This window comes from Desmodus rotundus, chromosome 2, assembly GCF_022682495.2.
Source record: "Desmodus rotundus isolate HL8 chromosome 2, HLdesRot8A.1, whole genome shotgun sequence".
Classification (NCBI taxonomy): Eukaryota; Metazoa; Chordata; class Mammalia; order Chiroptera; family Phyllostomidae; genus Desmodus; species Desmodus rotundus.
In genome coordinates, this window is record NC_071388.1 from 197,741,983 (window position 1) to 197,763,954 (window position 21,972).

At 39.6% G+C, this 21,972-nt stretch overlaps 1 protein-coding gene across 1 annotated transcript in view; it reads right to left on the bottom strand.

Moving 5' to 3' along the window:
* FARSB (phenylalanyl-tRNA synthetase subunit beta) overlaps positions 1–21,972 on the bottom strand; it is a 53,545-nt gene that overhangs the window by 31,438 nt on the left and 135 nt on the right. The window contains exons 2-14 of the mRNA XM_024563891.3: positions 18,414–18,469; positions 17,229–17,383; positions 16,735–16,804; positions 16,019–16,134; positions 12,419–12,569; positions 11,498–11,606; positions 10,481–10,551; positions 8,979–9,040; positions 8,032–8,083; positions 6,434–6,495; positions 5,963–6,170; positions 5,415–5,495; positions 1,984–2,076 (exon numbers count right to left, since the gene is read on the bottom strand). Coding sequence (XP_024419659.2) covers positions 1,984–2,076; positions 5,415–5,495; positions 5,963–6,170; positions 6,434–6,495; positions 8,032–8,083; positions 8,979–9,040; positions 10,481–10,551; positions 11,498–11,606; positions 12,419–12,569; positions 16,019–16,134; positions 16,735–16,804; positions 17,229–17,383; positions 18,414–18,469 — 1,286 coding nt within the window. The remainder of the gene's footprint in view (positions 1–1,983; positions 2,077–5,414; positions 5,496–5,962; positions 6,171–6,433; positions 6,496–8,031; positions 8,084–8,978; positions 9,041–10,480; positions 10,552–11,497; positions 11,607–12,418; positions 12,570–16,018; positions 16,135–16,734; positions 16,805–17,228; positions 17,384–18,413; positions 18,470–21,972) is intronic.

Below are 21,972 nucleotides of genomic sequence, written 5' to 3' on the forward strand. Positions count from 1 at the left end.
GAGGGACGGGGGGCAAGGTTTCATCACACTACTCAGGACAGCTGCAATTTAAAATGATTGTACTGTTGATTTCTGGAATTTTACATTCACTATTTCCAGACTGGGTTGACTGCAAGTTACTGAAACCAAGGAAAGCAAAACCACAGATATGAAACGGGGGTGGAGAACTAGTATACTTGGTTAAAGACAAAGGCAAAAGACCCATGGCTTCACAAGAAGACACTTCTGGAAAATGCAATGCTTAAATATCCATCATTTTTTTCACACTTAATTAAACATTTATTTTATTAAAAGTAAAGACAACCTGTAAAAGAGACTTAAGAAGCACACTAATCAACTTTGATGTACAACTTTGTTTGAGTCCCAAATCAAACTAAAAAAATGGAGCCAATTGGGAAAACTTGAACAATGATTGGATATTTAAGGATATTAAGGAAGATTATTGCTAATTTAGGGGGGATGTGGAAATATTTAGCAATTTTGTTTGTAATAATTATAGTAAAATTTTATATATTTTGACTAAGTAGCATTTCTTTTATTCATTCTCTAACATACCTACTATCAGAATAGCATATCTATTGGTAAAGCAAGAATAAAATATAGAATCTGTCAAACCTAAAAGATAGAATCACTTTCATCTCTAATGCATTTTATGCAGAAATATTGATTCCTAGGTGTGCAAAGCCACAGTTATTTATAGTGATATTTAATGTGTTCCTGATTTGTTTTCCTTCCACTTACAGAGAAGATTAAGACAGGATGTGAACCCTAAAAAATACATTAGGACATCTTAAGAAAACTATCAGATTTGATAAGTAATACTGGGAGGGAAAGAAAAATTTTCAATAAACTTAAATAAAAATCCATTAAGATTTACTGAAATACCACCCTAACCAGATGAACTTAAAAAACCTCGTATTAAAGAGAACACCATGGGCACTTCTAAAAGTAGTAGAAAAGCTAATGGACCTCAGAGAGCAAAACATACAAGCTCAGTATCAAAACCCTTCCGTACCAGTGTGAGGATTCCTCAAAGTTCTGACATTGTGTATAGAGAAAGAATTCATGTATTTGATGCATGTTACCAATTAGTTCTTTAATGAGTCTAGTTCTATGTGCCACATTAATAGGTAGTTCTACGGATAAAATTCAGATTTTTAAATTAGAGCTACACATATTTAGAACTTTTAGAATTTTTTGAACTAATCCAGCCCCCTTTAACATAAGTAAAAACTAAGGTCAAAAGAAGCTATCTCAGCGTTCAGATATTATAATAGCATTAACTTCATGGAAAACATTTCCTTCCAAGATTCCCTTGATGCTAGAAGGCATGATTTTCTCTAAAGCCTGGGTTTAAAAAATATCATACAAAAGTGCATATGCAAGAAAAACAATGAGAGCTTATTAGAACGAAAGAGAGGTGAAGTCACCAATAAGCAAAGATACAGTATAACCTTGAAATGCTCTTTATAGTTCATGCCCTAGCCTATAACACAGATCATTTAACGTTTACTACTAACGTAGCACCGCCCTCCTTTAACTACCCCTAAACTCCTCACGGACCTGCCAATAAACCAGACAACCACAGTGGAAGACACAGGCGGCAGAGTCAAGAACTGATGTCACAACTAATTTTAAAGTGAACGACTTAAGGGAAACACTGGGAACAGGTGCTTATTCATCTATTATAAATAGGTGAGAAAGATGAAATCTGAAGAATATTAACAAATCGATTATAAAATGGAAAGTTCAGACAAGACTGGGCTACACAACATATATAGCAAGTAAGAACTAGCTCTAAAGTTAATCAAGAAAAGATTTTAAACTTTTAAGAATTTTTGTCAGTAAAGTAAGAACTTACAAACTTTTCCAAGAAGAGATTTTTAAAAAGCTCTAATATTTTGCCATGTGAGGAGACTGTTCATAACTTATGGACTGCCTCATTTATCTTTACCGAAATGTTTATCTACTGAAAATTCTTACCTGAAATTCAGCCGTTTTAGGGTTACTTATATGGACTGCCTGTGTTGCAGAGATATCCAAACCAAGTTTATCAGCAATGTCTTCCTTGGAGCACTAAGAAATACGATACATACAAAACAGTTCAATATGGAAAAGTGATGACCAAATTTCATAAAGTATTCAGTGTCACAGGTCAACTGAACAGTGCATAGCAATGTAGATTCTCTATTCAAATCAGTGAGTTAAGAGTAAGCTAAGAATAAACATTTATCAAATAACTCAGTCCCACAGCAGGTGCAATTTAACAGTAACAGCAGCCCTGACAGAGAGCTGAAGTGAACATACACACAGAGATGGGGGTGTAATACGCACTCGGGCTCTTCCTAAGCTGGCCTCCCATCTGCCCTACCCATCTACCCTCCCACGATTCCCTCACCGTTCCGGAACCGTACCGGAACCGTACTCTTTCACCTACCTTTAACTGAAACACCCTCCTGACAACTTGCTACCATCCCCCAGGGCTGCACTTAAACGACCTCGCATCCACCTCTTCCATAACAGTATCCCTCATGACTCTAGTCAGAACTCTCTCCCTCCCTGGAGTCCCCGCGGCTTTCTGTTTTGACTACCACTGTGCTCTGCTAAATCCGTACTGACTAATGGCAGAACGGCAGGACTGACAGCCGAATTCAAGTGGCCATTTAACTTCCCTGCATATGCGCTTGATAAAGCTCCAGGTAATAAATAAACTTCTAAGCACTCATCCATCAAAAACAAAGATGCTCACCCTTAAAAAACCAGAATGGTAGGCAGAAGTTATGAAAATAAAACTATTAGATATAGCAAATCTAATAATAAATGAGAAGAGATGATGCAAATAAAATGCTTGGCACAAATTAAGTGATCAAAAACTATTAACAATGACGATGAATAAATCATTACTAAAAATAATGAATTATCACATATATTAACGCTAACTTTGAAACAGCGTTAAAACTTAACATAAAACTAGCACACCATCAGATCATGTATCATTTCCCAGTGCTCCGTGATACGGCTCACCGCACAGTTCTACAACACGATCTTGAAGGGCTAGCGGCCTGTGATTCACTTAGAAAACAAGCGCGGGTTTGGTTCCTTTTCTGCCAATGCCAGTTCTCACTGCGGCGCTCTCTCAGGAAGGATCCTGAGGCCACACCCAGGCACAGTAGAAAATGCGGCCTGATCTACCACGGGGCAGGGGTGGAAAATGGGGGCCAGCAGGCTAGGAACAACCATGTTTCCCACTGATGAGTTTTTACAACAAGATTTAGATATAATGTGCTCAATTAATTAGGAAATGCAAGTTACGTGATGCAATCTACTCTCACAAAGAACTCGTACTGTCTGAATAAAAGAAAAAGGCTCCACAGACACATGGTGAGGCAGCTAGGTGGCATCCGAGTGACCCGTACTTGACCACTGCAATGGACGATCAGGGATAGAAATAATAGGCAGTGTAAATCAAGGTATCCTGAACTGACAGTAGCTAGTGTACAGGAAGGAATATTTCCTAAATGTTAATATTTGTGTGTTTATTTTAAAGTGTTACAAAAATATTACAAGTAAATGAAGCCCACACTTTTTATAAATATTATCCTTACAATAAGGCTAGAGCAGATATTTAGTTTTAAAAGGTAGTTTAAAAGAAAACATGATAACAAGTATACAGACAGCAAAACTCTTAATGATGAGATGTGACCTGCTTATACCTGGGAAGTCAATGGCTGGGTTTTAGGAGAAGGGCTGATACTCTTGTGCAAAGTAGATAAAAAGCTCAGAGAAGTTTAGTTTTGCTTTGAAAGTATGTAACTTCATAAATGCCTTTAATGATGAAAATCTATAGGAAAACTGCAGTTATAAACCTAAAGCTCTGTAGCACCCCACCCTTTCCCCTGGTGGTAAAGGATGTGGTGAAGAGACTTTGGACAGCTGGACAGAGTGGCACTCCTGGTGGGACAGTTGAGTCACAGGCCCTGGGTGCGGACAGACCTGGGCCAAGACCCTGGCTCACAGCCGACTGGATGTGTGGAGTGGGCCAAGTTACCTAAGTTACCTGCTGTGTGAGCCAGGAAGGCCTCCGTACAGGGCCTGCTGAGTGATGGGATGGCGGACCAAGCCCTCAGCACAGAACCAACTCTGCACGGCAGCTACGCGCCAGGAGGCAGAGACTACCATGGGCTCCCCTGCGATGCCTGGGGCTAATTACAAAGTCAAATTCTGTGCCACTTAATAACATTTAAAAAAATAATATACGTTTCCCAAAGCTATCTTTTTATATTTCATTTTACATGAAGTCATCAGTGCTCACAACTGCTACGTACATTTGTGTACATATATGAATGAGGTGGCATTACAAGCCTAGCGTACACAGTATGACACTACAGAGAAGGCCGGGTTTCTGGCCTTGGTTTTCCTGCTGTCCGGGTAAACCGTCAGGTACTCATCACCCTCTCTCGGCATCTTGGCATCAGGCCTCTTCACTGATACTGTGCCTGACATGCAACACATGCATCAGAAATGCTGTCGAACAAATGATCGTTGAATCAGAAAAATCAAGGTGCTGAACTAGACCTATAAAGTCCCTTCTGATGTTAATATCTGTGAATTACAAATATCCGCGGAAGTGACCGTGGGAGAGCCTGCGTCTCCTTACCCCACCTCCTTATAATGGGAGGAACTCCCACTACTGTAAGTACTCTAAAACTTTAGGAATATAGGGCTGGAATTGAGTTGAGGGGAGAAAAAGAAGTAGCTTGTTTTGGATGTCTTTATTTTGGTTTTTGCCCTACATCAATAAGTGAAACTTACCTGAACACTCAAAACTACACTAAGCTCCCCGGAAATGTTCAGCAAGAGAAAAGGAAACTACAAATTACATGCACATTTTCTTTTTTTCAAATGGTCAGAATGGTAGGGGAGGCGGATTTCCTTCTGATTTTGAAATAAAATTCATTTCCTGATTTAGGCCTTTTACGTCAGCTTTGCAGCTCAAAGCAGGGCTTGTGAACATGTGCAAAGACAAAGAAAGGAGTCTGATGTGGAGCAGTCCCCGAACCTCAACCAGGGCGGCATCTAGCGGACACAGGCACGACCAAGTGAATACTACAAGTTCTAACCTAAGAAATTTGCTTATGAAATTCACTGTGACCTATCAACACTTACCTGAAACTGTAAAATACATTATCATCTGTTATTTAAGACACTTTTTTAGTCCTTCATGTTTTTCTGTGACTAGAGAAATCTTTCAACATTTCTTTACAAGAAAGTGTACCATCTTAGATAACAGTTTCTCTTTTCAAACCTGAAAATTTTGGCAGTCTAGACTTTGTAAATCCATATAAGGAATCACAGAAGAGAGAGGATAGTTTCAAAGGACACAGTCGGCTGAGAAAAAGCACCTGGAAACATACCAGAGCAAAGGTGAGCGCCTCAGTGAAGCCAGCAGCTGCCATGTCGTGTCTTAGAAGTTCTGTGAGCTTATTAAGGGGAAACTGGAAAAAAGAAAGTTTACTTTAACTCACCTTTATAAAAGTTTGTATTTTTAAAAGAGCCACCTATACAGAACATGTCACTAAAAGGAAACCACCCTTCCATCCTTCCTAGCACACTGCTAGTACCACCCCGTCCCCACCCCTCACCACCCGACACGCCTACACTTTTACCGCCCCACACAGCCAGCCTCTAGGCCCAGCTGAGGAAGTAAATCTCCGAGTTAGAGAGTCACCAAGGGCTCCACACCCAAAACCTGTCTTTCTTCAAAGACTAGTCATCACAAGTTTTCAACTTTCTCTACTCAGCTGGGCATCTGTTTTGTATCCTCTCCACAGCAAATGCCTCTCATAGCACAGCACATCCAAATACTGCTTAATTCCTACGTCCTGTTTCTCTGGAAGCCTTCCTGGCAATGGACAGTCACTTTCTAACAGTAAGGAGTGTTTACGTAAGGGCGCAACCTTACTTGACTAGCTATGGTGTACGCTCTCGGGAGACTCATCTGAATGTTGTTATAGCCGTAGGCGATGGCTGCATCTTCCACAATATCACACACATGGATGATGTCGGCTCTGGTCGGAGGGACTTCAATCTCGATCTGATTCCCATCACCAATGACTTCTGACTTTAAGTACATCCTGGTCAGAAGCTTAGCAAGATTTTCTGGAGTTTCTCTGAAATAGGAATGTATAAATGTCACTCGACTATTTAAAACATGTTTCCATTTTGTTTAAAAACATGCTACCAACTGAAATAGTAACCTTTCTTTCTCAATTCCACTGGACAGCAGACATCCTAATAGGTGTCTTCCTAATACTTCACTTACTCTGAAGGGGGATCTCCCAGCATTCTTTCAGGAAAAATTAAATAACCTGTGTGTACTTCATTCTTGCACTCTCTCCAACCGTAAATAAATAAATGAAGTTCCAGAGCATACCTGATTCCAACTTTTTTGTTAATTATGTCAGCTCTCATCACCTCCTTCCGGTACGCCAGTTCCTTCAGAGAAAAAGAGACTGAGAAGCTTAAATCATCCCTGTTGGATGTAGTGTTAGCCCCTTTCTATTTCAACTCCTTGTTACAGTTTCATCCCCACCCTACCCCCACCAAGAAACTGTCTGATATTGAAATTACCTGGTTTGGTGTTTCAAAACATTATTATGGAAGAATAAATCTGCTATATATTTCACTTTTATTAACACTTGGCAATTCTTCATATTAAAAAGAGAAACTTTTTCAAATCAGACATTACTTTAAAACAGACTAAAAAGCCATCTCTGGCTAATCCCAACCACTACTATGGGCAAACTGTATAAATGACCACAAATTCCTCCAGTCTCTGTGGCCTTGCAGTCTATTCCTCCCCCCTTTCAATCCAGCAAAATTACTGGTTTGGGCCAACAAGACGGCTTGCTTAAAAGCGCCTGAGCCCTGGACATGCTGTCCTGGTGCTAGGCAGCCTGCAACCACCATCATGCAACGCAGACCAAGCTATCGCGCCGGATGATGAAAGACACTTGACCTGCTGACCCCACTGCCAGAAGGGGACATGCCAGTGAGGCCATCTGAGGTCATCCAGCTATCAGCCTACCAACCAGCTGACTACGTAGGAATGAGCCCAGCAGAGTCGAGCCAAGCTGGGCCAGCCCATAGGAATTACCCAGGTGACCAAAAGAACCAAGAGATAAACGAATCGTTGTTATTTTAAGTCATCAACTCTTTGGAGAGTTTGTCACATAACATAAGCTAACTTGGTAACAGCTACAAAAATAAAATTTTTAAAAAGATACTGCCTATAACAGTCATGCTTTCTACAGTTATACATTTATTTTGAATTATAACTCATACTCTAGAATAAAAGATGATGCTAATATTAGTAGGAAGGGTAAGGTTTGATGTTGACAGATTTTATCTACTCTAAAAGCTATTTAAATATTAATAGTAGAAACCCTTCTAGGCTGATTTCCTTCCAACATGACAGAGAAATAGTGAAAAAAAATCCAGCTCCTCCAAGAACGGGCTCACTGAGTCAGAACCTTACGCAGTGACTGAGATGCTGTCATATAATTAGAGTGGCCACCTTTATATTTATAAAGCCCTCTTGCGGGGGAGAGAAGCCCCAAATTAAGAATAATGCTGGTTTGCATTATATTTTTTTACTTACACTGATTTAATACAGCAAATAACAGGAATTATGGCCATATAATGTAATGCTGTGGTATAATGCAGCGTGTTGGGAGCTAAAGTCGGACTGGCTGGGCTTAAATCCTAGCCCCACCCTCAATAGTAACAGGCAAGTTACTTAACATCTCAAGGTCTCTGTGTCTCTGTCTAGAAAAGGGCACAATAATAGCACCCGCTCTCATGGGCTTGATGTGAGGATTAAATCCGTGTGATGCACACAGTATATTCTTGGCCTGTGGGTAGATGGATGGACAGATAAACCGACAGCCTACAAGCACACTATAGCCATTATCATCCTTATCATCATCATCATCATCATTGTCATCATCAAGTCACTTCTCAAGTACTTACAGGAAAGGTATATGATTTTCCATTAGGAAAAACTACCTCAGCTGCTTCAACCCTGGGAAAAAAATAAATTAAATACTTAAGAAAAAAAGGGTCCCTAAATTTTGGAAATGTGTATGGTTAACAAATCTTTCACTTGGTCTACAGCTGTAGCCTCCATGTATTCAAACTATTCACATTCAACACTGCTGCTTGGACTAACCCTCCTAAGTACAACCTCACTATCCCCTTCTCCCTCCTCCAGCTCCCCCGTCTCTTCACTGCGCGCCCACCCGGTATACATATTTCCCAGCACAGAGGAGCGTGCCTCCTCTCAGGACCCCTTGCCAGTGCTGGCAGGGACGTCCAGGCTCAGGTGTCACACCATGAGGGCTGACTGACAGCCGCTAAAATGGAAATCAGTTAAAAAAAACTGATACAGCTCACACGCTTTCAGTCCTGATTTCTACAGTTACACACTTTGAATTATAATTAATATTCTAGGATAAACTATGATGCTGGTACACAGTAAGGGCCATATAAGTTTGTTAAATAAAATTTTTAAATGAAAAACTAGCTTCAAAAAAATTACAGTTATCTATTGATATATACAGCACACAGGATTTGCTCATGTGCTTCTTCTCTACCTCTGTTCAGCTCCTCCATCATGTTTCCACTCTCAAATGCAATGATCCCTAAACACAGCTTAAATTCTACTGCCCCCGCGCGGCCTGCGCGGCTTGCCTCAGCTAGGAGTGACTTGCCCCTACAAACAGCCAGAACATCACTGAAACTTCTTGAAGTGCTTATCACTTTTTATTTTACACATTACTTATGCCTATGTCTCAGCCCCCAAAGAGATTCTATGTTCTAGTGACAGGAATGCATTTTCATCTGTATACCGAGCACAAGGCCTTTGTGCTTTGCCTTCAGAACAACAGGTCATAGATAAAGATGCCAAATGGACTTACGTAAACTGGTTCTCACAATATTCACTGAACATGGTGACAATAATATCAAGAACTATTTTCGCCTGCAAAGAAGACAAATATGGTAATCTATAAATACATGTATTCTCTTTGCTTAGATGGAAATGAATTAATATTTAATATAATTTAGTTCCCAAATATCTAAAAATGGACCTCTACATACACATTATAAAAGGGGCAGTGGAATGAACACTTAGGAGCTAAATCAGGCCTGTCCTTATCTTCAAGTGTTCGGCATTATGTGGTTTTCTGAGAGTTACGATCCGCAACAGAGACAAATCATTTACTTCCACACCCCTCCCCTGGATTCACCCTGTCTCGAGAGAGACGAACTGTTAACTAAGGGGTAACCTTTATCGACACCATAAGTCTGCGGCCAGATGCCTCAAATACTCACTTACTAGCAGTCTGACTCGGGGAAAGTTACTTACGGTCTTTGTACCTCGGTTTCTTCAACTGTCAAGTGGAGATAATAAAACTCCCTACCTCTTTTGGTTATTGTAAGAATGAAAAAATATATATCTCTAAATCACAAAGAACAATGCCTGATATACTAAAGGGCAAAGAGATTTGTTAAAAAATATTTAATTGAAAAAATATGAAAAAATACAGTAATCTTATTAGAATATATGCTTTCTTTTCTATATCCCTCACTCTTATATAAAAGCTTCAAGAAAGATATCCAATGTCTAATTTATGAATTTAAAAATGGTTTCATATGAATATTACTGGCAATATTTATAAAGGAAAATATGGTACAAAAGAGTTATAAATGAAATGGCTTACAACTGTCTGATCCTGTTAACATATATGAATGCCATTTATCTGCCTTCTACACTCCAGCCTCTTCCTGCCATTCAAGTTTATCTTGAGTTGCTTGGCTGCCACCTCACTCTGTGCCTTGCTTAACATGAGTGAAGAAATCACATGCCGTAGAAAGAAGCTTTCATTGCAATCCCACCCAACTGATGTAGCAGCCGAAAGTGAGTGCACAACTAGTATTCTGCATATTCTCACTATCATTGTGCACACACCCTTGATCGATTCACAGAATGAAATTTCTTTATAGGCAGTTTGTTTTTAAAGAATTTTTACCAAATATACGAAGGTACAAAATCACTCGGCGTTTCAATTAAGCCAACTAAGATAAACAATTTATACAGATCACAGTACATACTTATCCCATTCTATTTCACAGTTAGGTATGTGGCTAAATTCTCCCAAAACTACCAGTTCCTGGAAGCCAAGGAGCTTGCAACTCATTATTAAATTCTTGGCACCGAAAAGACAGGAGGTGCTCACTGAACATTCGTCAACTGAATGGAAGTACTGTAACCAAACCATAGACTCTTTACATCTTTTAATTTTGTACTATATGTTCCCACCTTCAAAATAAACATTTTAAAATTCGGCCATAGAGTCTTGGCCCAGAAATAAAATCTATCGTATCTAACAGTACAAAAATAGAAAAAAGTTTTATTTACCTTAGTAAAGTCAGTTCCTGTGCATTCGATAAATACATTTCTGGTATTTACTGTTATTTTGGAGTGATTTCCTAGAATGAGCACAAAACAATATTGACAAAACAATCAGTTTTAGAAATGTAAGAGCATTACAAAGCTCTACAAAACAGAACCTACATTGACTTTACAGCACAACATTGACGAAGGTCTCAGAGTAAGGAGAGATACAACATTAAGTCCCACTGCAGAGTAAGGACAAAACTAGTAGCAGGCCTGACTGAACGCACTCAGTGCATCAGGAGCTGTACCAAGCACTTCGGAGAGGTTGTCTCACCTCGTCCCCACCACAACCCCATGACAGAGTTGCAGAGAGACAACTAAGATTCAGAGATGAAGCTCATTTACCACGCTCACAAGGTATGAAGCACCAAGGCTAAGATTTGAGGCTGGATCTGACTAACCTCCAGCCTCAGATTCTTAACCACTTAGAGTCCAAGATCTCAGAAGGCAAAGGCTCTCCTGTCTATGGTGAATCAACTAAATCCCGGTCGTATCTCCAGAAAAGCAAACATCTATGGCTTCAACATCATTAAATTTTGTAATTTCATTCAAGTTGCCTCATCTAAATAGCCTTCAGAAAAGACATATGAGGGTAAAATTCAGTTTAAAAGTTCATTTTTAACTATAAAACAGACAAAGCAGAATCTGACTTTGAGTTTAACCAAGTGAATTACCTCCTAAAACCAAAACCTCAATACCCTTTGGAGGAATGTAACAGAATCCAGAGACTGGCATCAGAAAGTATTTATGAACTTAAGAATATTTACACGTTTATAAATTGTATAAAAACCCCAAGTAAAATGCCACTGAACAAATGAATGGAAAGAACTATGAGAAAGAAAAAATCTACAAAAGACCTGAGATTCTCAGATCAAGGTGTAATTTGATTGACTCAGCCAATTCTATTGAAAATTCTACAGAAATGCTGAAGAATATGAAGAGAGAGCAAACACCTATGCTGCTGAAGGACTAGCTCACCGTTGATGATGGGAGGCATTGAAAGGACGACACCATTGCTGTCGTAGATAACCGGGTACAGGGGTTTATTTTCGATGATGTGTAAGTAATGTTTAAGGTGGTTGTCAGTCTGAAAAAAATTAAATCAGACAAAATTAGTTTTTTATTTCTATCAATGTAATTAGTTTACATACCTACCTAGTACAAAAAGAAGGTGGAAAGTTGTAAAACAAACCTGTACCGAATTACAGAGTTCTAAGTTTGTACAATTTTCTAACAAAAATTAGTGTCTCAGCATCCTTACACAGCCTCCCCTCCCACTGGGAAGAGATGAGAATACGACTGAGCCACTTTCAACAGTGAAAACAGGTTTGCACCGGTTCGCCTGAGTCATCTCAAATAAAACAAACACTGTCACAGAACGGTTTAGATAAATCAGACGAAATCACTGGCAAACCAGGCCAAGGATAACTGCTGCTTTTTTTCGAATGATACCCACTACTTCTCTGTTACACGCAACTTAAAGTGACTGCTGAATCCATTGTCACTGCTGGGCAATAAAATCAAATTAACAAAGCAGACACTTTGTAATACTGCCCCCCCACCCCCACCCCCACCCAACCTAGCTAAAGCTCATTATTCCTTACACTTACGTGAGTTCTCATCATACCCAAATATGAATATTACAGTGTGGCACGGTCTACTTCAGTGGCTCTCAGTCCCAGCTGTGCATTAAAATCATCCAAGAGGATAAAAATGTAGTAATGAAACAAAACTATACCCAGCACCCCCCTCCAGATCAAACAATCAGACGTCTGTGTTGGAGCCCAGAGACCGCTCTTTTTTTAAAGCACTCATTACCTTTCTATAATTCTCACACCTGACTTTGAAGGAATTTCAAGATTTATTCAGAGTGAATGAATAACACAAAGGGGCGTCTACCTTGTATATGTTCATCAGTTCACAGGCTGTATACTCCTTTGCCTTACTCAGAGGTCTGAACTTGATATCTGAGGGTCGCTTTGCAGTGTACGTAAACGGGCCTGACAGAGTGTCCAAATCGTGGGTACCGATGGCAACCAGTGCTCTTTTCCTGAAGGTTGAAAGGAAAGGAGACAGGAAGAGAGAAGGAAGGAGACAGAGAGATCTGAATATTCCAAAGCAGAAATTCTAAAGACAACAGACTGTACGTTTTTAAAAATTGTTTTTGGACACTTCCCTAAAATTGCCGGTTGCTGTACGGCAACTTCAGAGGAGTCAAGGGAATGAAGTCTCACAACTGTTAAAAGTGATGAGAAATCATAAACCCACTAACAACACATTACTTCCGTAGCTCAAGTAATTCCTCACCAATATGCCTTCCCAAGACCTGTGTTACAGGGCATTTTCCAAGTCAACATTCCCCCCCGTTTTTTCAACCTCATTTCCAATCAGTATCCACAAGTAAACATCAATGTTTTACTAAATCAGAACAAACTACCAAATTGCTGTATTTTTTTACTTATTTGTATTTTCCTAAATTTTGTCACGTATTACATTAATAATGGAGAAAATTTAATTTTAAGAACTGTTAGTTTACATTTAAAATTTAATGTGTAAGGAAAGTTCACAAGCTATTTGTTCTACTGCAAAGGATTTAAGGTAATTTTAGGAACTTACAATAAGTTAAAAATTAGGGGAGAAAGAAACAAAAGTAGGGATAGCAGACAGAGCCAGGAAGGCTGTTCATACTAAATTAGAATCTAAAGGCCCAGTTTTGCCAACAAGGAGAGCCACAAATTTGGATCTCAGTTTTCCAACAATTCAAAGAGGAAGTAGGTCAGAATTTATGGTGTTCTCAACAGTTCTTAAATTTGGCTTCAGAGGTATGTGCATATATTTGCATATTTAGGTGTAACTACACATACACACCAAAGAGATAAAAAGCATTAGCAATCAAGAATTGTATTAAATCTGTATTACAATGACTATAAAACAATTTTTAAAATTTGTAAGAAACCGATTTTGGTCCACCTCTAAGACTGGTGACTAAAACTTTAATAAACATGGTTGAATTGAACAGAATTGCTGACAAGCAAAAAGGAAGTGCTACTTTACTCAATGAGTTACGCACTTATCAAAGAGAACTCCAAAACTGTCATAAGTTGAAATAGATATGGTTCATTAAGTTTATATAAATTAAAGATCGACCAAACCCAATGCTAAGATGACCCAGATTTTCAAGACACCACACAGATTTTAAAGCTCCTACTACAAAAACCTGTTCAAGAATTATGGGGAAAAATGTACACGTAATGGACAGATGAGGAAATATCAGCAGAAAAAAACTTTTAAAAAGAAAACAAATGGAGATGAAAAGTAAAATAACTGAAGTAAAAAATTCACTGAACATCTCCAATCAAGACGGAGTAACAGAGACTGGTTTGCTCTCTTGACGGAAACAACCATAAAAAGGGCAACATATATGAAACAGCAGTTTCCGTGGCTGGCACTGGACATCAGGCAGTGAGGGGCAGCAATTCCTGAGAGGCAGGAAACAAATACGGTGAGCCCACGACTGCCCCAGCTTGCTGCCTGGAGGGGTGTCCAAACTGCAGGGCAGGAAAGGGGCGCCGGGTGGAGCCCAGTGGACTCTCCGGCTTGAAGAGACACAGCTGAGAGTCCGGGAAGACCAAGACAGCCGGAATTCAGTGCACAGAGTACTGGAGAGGAGACAGCTACAAAGAGAGAGAGGTCTGGAGGTCCAGGAGGGTCCCGCTCAAGGACTCGCCCGAGTCTCATCAGCACAGGATGTGGGGGACTCCCTGATGGCGCGGGAAGAACCATCCAAGGGAACCAGAGGGGACAGTGCTCACACACCTGAACACCTCACTGTGCGTGTGGCAGTGGAGAAAGTAGGTGGAAGGGTCTTGCCTCAGCAGTGGCAGCTAATTAGCCCTACACAGGCAATGAAAAACAGAAAAACAGGGGGAAACGCAGAGAAAAGTCAATGAAACCAAGCCTCAGCCACACTGACCAAGGGAAAAAAGACACAGGATGAAAAAGGCGGTATCACTACACGTACCACAGATTTGAAAAGGATAAGGGTACATTACGAACAGCTTTATGCCAATGAATTTGGTAAATTAAACTAAATGAATATATTCCCTAAAAAGGCAAATTTCCAAAGTTCACTTTAACGTTAATTAGGATTTACTGACAGATAAGGACTCTGGCACGTAAGAGTGTTAGGATGTGATTTATTCCTACAAAAAAACTCCTTCAAAAAAACTCAGGACTTCCAAATATACCCAATAAAAGTTCAGAGTTGAACTGAGGAAATGCCTTCTGATTTAGGTAAAAATAGAGTCTTAAAGTAAATCCAGAACAGGTAATCTGGCTGCAACACTCCTACCCACACATATGTTTGCCAGGAATCTTATCTCTTGTTCTCTATTCTAAAATTATATTTAAAGTCTTACTGTTTTGATTAATAATAACATTTTGGCAAGCTAACAAATAGACTCTTTTTATAAAAGAACTGGGAATAAATGTTATTTGGAATATGGAAAAAAAAGTTTCGTCTACCACAAGAGCAAAGATGTTTCAGGAAAAAGAGACCCCGTGAGCTTAACCACAGGCGTTATTTTTACTTGTGAGCAATGTTCGCCCCAGAAGAAAACACCCAGGGTCCGCTCAGCCCCCTCCCCAGCCCACCACTTACACACAAGCCTTTCCTCATCTCCATGGGTTACCAAATTGCACTTATTGAAAAAAAATTCTACTATTTTTATTCAAGATCTACATAACTATTAATCATACCTTTTGATCAGAATGAGGTAACTTATATTAACACACTTCAGAACCAACACAACAAAATTGTTATGTTACCTAAAGCCTGGTGTTTGTTATCATCAGTAAATATATAATTTTCATTAGATTTTTAAAATACTGAAATTATTTCCGGGACTCTCACTGTTATGCTCCTTGACCTTCAGGAGTTCAGGAATTATTTATGTTTGGAGATAACTATACAGAGTTGTACGGAAAATGATGTATAGTGATGTCAAAGATACAGGAAGAAAATTTGGTCAATTAAAAGCCTCAAGTTTTAACTGTCAATTTATAATTATACTCACTCAGAAAGTGAATTCAAGCCAAAACTTTTCCATTTTTAAAATAATAGATCATACTTCACATTACCATAGTGTAATATTTAGTAATATAATCCATTACTAACGATTTGAACCAAAAATCAAAAACACAAAAATCATGAAAATCTCTAGGACTAGGTATTTCTTCTCCATATAGTATCATCAAAATGTATCTTATTTCTCCATGAATACACTATTTATAAGCAGTATTTATAATTAGCTGTCTGGTAAAACAAATTTAAGCTCTTGTTACTCTCACATTTTATTACTTTAGAAATGCCTTGAAAAATCCTGCATCCAAGGAAGAAAGGAGGGAAAGTGGGAAGGGGAGACGGGGAGAGAGGAAGAGCAGAGGGAGAAAGGAGCAGGAGGAAGGCAGCGCAGGGGAAAAGAAGGTGCAACCACAAACCTGCAGATGTTCTGATGTAGCTTCTCCTGAAGCTCAATGAGGCTGTCGTAGCGGTCTTTAGTAAACTTTATATTCCGGAGGACTGCCGCTACAGCATACGGGCGTACTTTAGCAGTCTGAAATTCACCGTATCGTGAGAGATGGTAAGTGTTAAAGCTTTTCTCTGTGCTAACAACTTAGCAAGTCAGTTGCACTCCTGACGTTATCATAAATTTTCATTCAAACAAGTGTATATTCATTCAACCAACAAGTAACAAAATATAATGATGACAAAAGACAAAGTCACTGTCCTCACGGAATTTCCAGTCAGTAAGAATTCTGAAAACTTACTAAATAATTAAGAAAAAATTAAACTTTAAGTAAGTAGCTTGCTCATAGTTGGTATTTTTTACCAAAATAACCTCCTCCAAAAGTGTCTTTTTAATTTTATTACTATACCACAATTTAAATAATACATCTCAAATGTAATTTAAATAAACATTTGGACGTTATTTTCCAAAATTATTCATAGAAAACAGATGCTTTTGTTCCCTTTCATTCTTGATACACACAAATTGACAATATTTAAAAGCTAGAGGTTATATACACATCCACTTTTGCAAATCATCAAAGAAATTATATTTGGCAGAAGAATTCAGCTCTGTTCTTTTTTCCTCTCCACCTATATATACACAAAAGAGATTTTTCAAAGGAAAATAAGATTTTATCCTTATTACCTCTTCTGTGATGATCAATTTCTGAATTTCTCCACTAGGCATTACCCGTTTATACACTGGAGCCTTTATCCTAAAATAATATTAAAACAAACTTGCTCATTATTAACAAAACATTTGATAAATTAATTATATTCTCTGTGTAAACAAAATGAACAGAACTAGGACAATGGGCTGAAGTTATAACAAATCAAATTTGAACTGAATATGTTTTTAAAAAAGCTAACAAACTTCCTAAGATTTAAAGTTCTCCATAAAACTGTTAACCACTTCAGTGTTAAAATATGCTCCCAAAATGAAAGGTTGTGACTCAATACCCAAAGTTTCAAACGGCTACAACCTATGTGAATCTCACCCGCCAATCACCCCTCTACACAGAACCACACCCGTGTATCTGTCCGACAAGGTGTTTTTCTAGAAACTTAGAGTTGCTGATAAGGACAGGCAAAGAAAAAACATCCAGTCTGGCAAAGTATTTAGTGAATACATTCCCTTACCTTTCTTTAAAGACTTGAAGCCCTCGAACCAATCCCTCCAGACACAGGAGATCATATCTATTGGCGGGGACGTCAATTTTGTAAAGAACAACGTCAGATGCCCCCTCTGCCTTTTCATTACCTTGTTCCTTACTTATAATTTCCTTCTCAGAAGTCTAGAACAAGCACAAAAGTAAAATTAAATTAAATTAATCTAAATTATTTTGAAAAAGTAGTTGTCAGCACTATAAAGCAGTAACTACCTGACCCAGATTTTTTCCTGCAACAAACATAAACAAATGACTTTTACTGAGCTCACGCATGTGGCATACTCATTCACTGGACAACGCCACGAATGAGCCGGCAGCTCAGCTGGTGAGAGCACTGTCCACATACACCAAGGCCGCGGGTTCAATTTCCAGGCAGGGCACATGCAAGGATCAAACGCTGCATGCATCAACAAGTGGAACTACAAACTGATGTTTCCCTCTCTCTCCTTCCCCTCGCTCTCTACAGTCAGTCAATCAAAAAGTTGTTTGTAATAACAACACTAAATTACCTTTTTAGTTATAAGTTCACCTTTACTACATCATCAATATTAGTTAATATGGTTTGTATGTAAAGCTATTTTTTAAATATTTTAATCATTAAACAATAAAAAAACTAGGAAAGTGCTCCATGATCATTTCTATAAGCCATTCTTCAAAAACAGATCACTTTATAAGATCAGGGTATACAGTAATAAATTAGGAATGAATTAACATTGGTTAAATACGCATAAAGGAAGGTGGGGTGGGGGACAGAGAAGTGAAGGAGGGGGGAGCCAGGGGCCGAGGGGACAGCAACTGTGGCTAAAGCAAAATTCCCACTGCTTCCCAGGCCCTTTCCGTACCGTCCATCCGCAATAATAAGGCACCTCACTGCCAAGGAGCTCACTCTGAGTCGAGGGTTGCCTGAGATGGCCTACCCAGCTCCACAGCACTAGCCAGTTGCTACACACAGAATAAGGCACGGACCCCTTTTGAGATTTCAAGCAAAGCAACACAGTCTCAGAACCAGAACTCAGCCCCTTAACCTAGAGGAACACAGGATCACAACGGCCCACAAGTGTTCTAACCATAGGGTAACAAAGGTAAACTACAGCAAAATGGGCTGAAAAGCGGGCTTAAACAAAGAATATCAGAAAAATACATATCCAATACTTACAATTTCATCAAGTTCCAGACCAAATTCAAAGCACAGTTCATCAAATTCTTCGTCAGCTAGGGAGAAACAAGAACACTGCTTTAATCTGATCAGCATAAATGAAGAGCATATAAACTCCATTTTCTTATTAATTGCCTTATGCCATGCATACTAAGTTATCAGTCACCAGATGTCATCATTTAAAAACAAAGCTTAAAAATTTTTGGTAAGAAAAAACACACTAACCTCTTAAAATTGATTCATCACACATCAACTACAGAATTACATTACTTGAACTGGGGAGTTTACATTTACTGAGAAGAAAAGTAGCCCATTCAGTAAGGATCAAATGTAAAGGCTCCAAATCACAGATCCAACACAATGGAATAATGTCATATAAATTTTATCATTTAAAATCCTCTTAGGCAGCCTGACAGTTGGCTTTGGAGCCAGGTCAATCAAGAGCTTGAATTCTGACTATCCCACTTACCAGTTCTGAGAGCTTGGCACCTTATATAAACTTTCTCATTCTTATGCCTCATCCATAAAGTGAATCAAAATGCCTCATCTATAAAGTAGCATTTTACAGCCATTTATTTATAGCATGCAACTATTGGAAAACTTGAAATAAGTTCATGCAGATAATGGGCTCGTCACAGTCCCCTGAAATGTGGTAGATCTGCAATAATTAATAGTTTTCTTCCTTAGTTTTAATTTATACTCCAGTTTACTACCTGATACAGCATTTTGACGGTTTCCTCATTACCAAAAAATCTAACACAAAGCATCATTATCAGTATATAAGGGGGCACCCCAAAAAACAGAATAATCTGGAGGGCAGGCCCCTTGTAAACAGTCTTCCCCTGCTAAGTGAGTGTTCTAAGAACCCATTTGTAGCAGTGTACCAGCTGGTGTTATTGTGAGAGGCTGCATCCAGCTTCAGTGAATTTTTTTTGAAGATTTTTTCAATGTGTTTGCCCATTTCATGACGGGTGATTTAAAAGTGCACCTGCCCACCCTTGTGCTGAGTGTTCTGCAGTTTTTGACCCAAAACAGCATGATCCCCATGCCCCACCCTCTCTAGTTATCTGCTCTTGCCTGGGGCGACCTTTTTTTTTGTTTCCCTGGATGAAAAAAGTCCTCAAAGGGGATGTGGAAGAATGTGGAAGAGGTAAAACAAAAGACAGCAGAAGCACTAAAAGGCATCAAAATCGATGAATTCAAAAACTCTCTTGAGCAGGGATAAAACATCTCCATAGGTGCATTGCATCAAATGTAGAAAACTTTGACGCTGACTGAAGTTTAAACATGTAAGAATAAACACACAATTTTTTACAAATGAAGTCCATTTTGGGGGGTCCTCCCTTCCTATTCTAGTGAAAAGCTAATCTTAACATTCCAGATCCCTGCCCTGGCTGGTGTGGTTCAATGGACTGAGCTCCGGCCTGTGAACTAAAGGGTCGCCAGTTCGATTCCCAGTCAGGGCACATGCCTGGGTTGTGGGCCACGTCCCCAGTAGGGAGTGCACAAGAGGCAACCACACATTGATGTTTCTCTCCCTTTCTCCCTTCCTACCCCCTCTCTAAAATATATATATATAAATTTTTAAATCTTTAAAAAAATTCCAGATCCCAATATTAAGTCAATTTAACAAACATTTATTGAGTACCTACTATATGCCAGCCACTGTACTAAGTGCCAGGGTTACAAAGATAAATAAAACACAATTCCAACGTTAACTATTTCCTACTCTAGTAAACAAACCAGGTATGTAAATACAATTAAGGGCAAGGTACAGAGGTGGTACAAAGGAAGTAATCAGCTCTACTTAGGGTTAGCTAAGCCTTCAGAAAAAGGGTGAGTTCATTAAGCAGACATAGTAGGGAGACAACGGCAAGGCAAATTGGTAAAGTTCAGTATGGGTGGAGCATAAGTTCATGTCAGGAAGAGTTAGAGTAGAACAAGTAGACAGAAGCCATGTCATAACACGCCCAGGGATTTGTCCTCCATCCTCCTGGCCGGCAATGGGGAGTTCCAGCGAAAGAGGTTTAGCTGGGCAAAGGCATCGTTAGATCTGCATTTTAAAGAACGGTGGCAGGGTGGCGGACGGACTGGGGCAGGGATTTTACTGCAACAGTACAGGCGAGACGGTGAGGACTTGATTAAAGCAGCAGTGGGTACCAGGAGGAAGGAAGAGTGTGAGAAATGTTAGAGGCAGAATCTGCAAGGCTCAAGGACTGAATGGAAGGCGGGGACAGTGAGTGAACTAGAGTCTAGAAGACTCCCAGGTCTCTGGTGGAGGTATCATTAACTAGGGCAGGGAATAACACAAGTCCCCAGTGAATGGTGCTCATACCCTTGTTGAAAACCTGGATTATTTCTTACTTTCCCAGAGATGGATGCCTGGTGGGACCTGATCAATGTCTTGAACAAATATTTGCCACATACCACCTTATGCAACTCAGGAATGTTGTATACCATTAGAGTGAATACGATTTAGAAGGATGGGTGAAAAATATAAATATCATGGAATAAAAAGTGTAGGGAATTAGAGGCAAGTTCAGAGGGCAAGAGTAGTACCTACGGCAGAACTCTAGGGAGAATAATACTTCAAGAATACATAGTACCCAAAAGTACACCTTTAGAACCGTTTTTAAAAGCTAACTTTATTTTCACTTTAATATCTTATTCTAGGAAGCAGTACCTGTTCAACCGACTAGGGCTATCTTACCATATTGGGCCCTAAAACTAAAGATAACTCACAAATCAAGTGCTACATTCAACCTTTATACCAACTGATAATTATGGAGCAAACAGATGTAACTTCAACTGCTCCATCTATAGAGTAACTGGTAATCGTATTTAACATCCCCCTCCCCTTTTATATGGTAGTGTATTTAGAACTTTAGAAAAGGTGAAGTGTAGCATGAAGACTAAGTCCACCAAGTAGACTCCTAGTCATTTAGGTCTCAGCTCAAACGTTACCACTCTATCTAATATCATCCTTAGCACAGTATCCTTTTTGTTCCCTTAACCGCATTTAACATTATCCGCAATCACTTTATTTACGTTCTAGTTCATTGCTGTTTGCCTCCCATCAGAACGTGTGAGTAGATCTTATGTGTCATGTGCATTGCTGCGTTCCCAAAGCGCTGAGAACCAGGTGTTCACTATTATTAATAATAAAAACAGAATGCCGTCACCCCTCCCGCTCAACCTTCCCCCATCCCTCATGAACGGAGTTGCTCTTCTTATTGCACTCAGCAACCTACACGCGGGAGGCAAGCTGGGGCTTCATCCCCATCGATCCCTACCACTGGGCACGTAGTGGGCGCTCAACGCGAGAACGCTGAATGAATAACAGAGCGAGCCGAACACGTGCGGGTGATGCCACTGCAGCCCGGGCGAGACCGGTTCCGAGCGGTAACATCAGTCCAGACCGGCCACTTCGGCCATCCGCTGCCTCTCCCCCCGATTACCCGATGCCAAAGCAGATCAAGCTACATGAACAACGCCACGATGCCTTTTTGGATGGGGTGGGCGAAGGGGAACCTCCCAGCCTCCAAGAAGAGGCACAAAG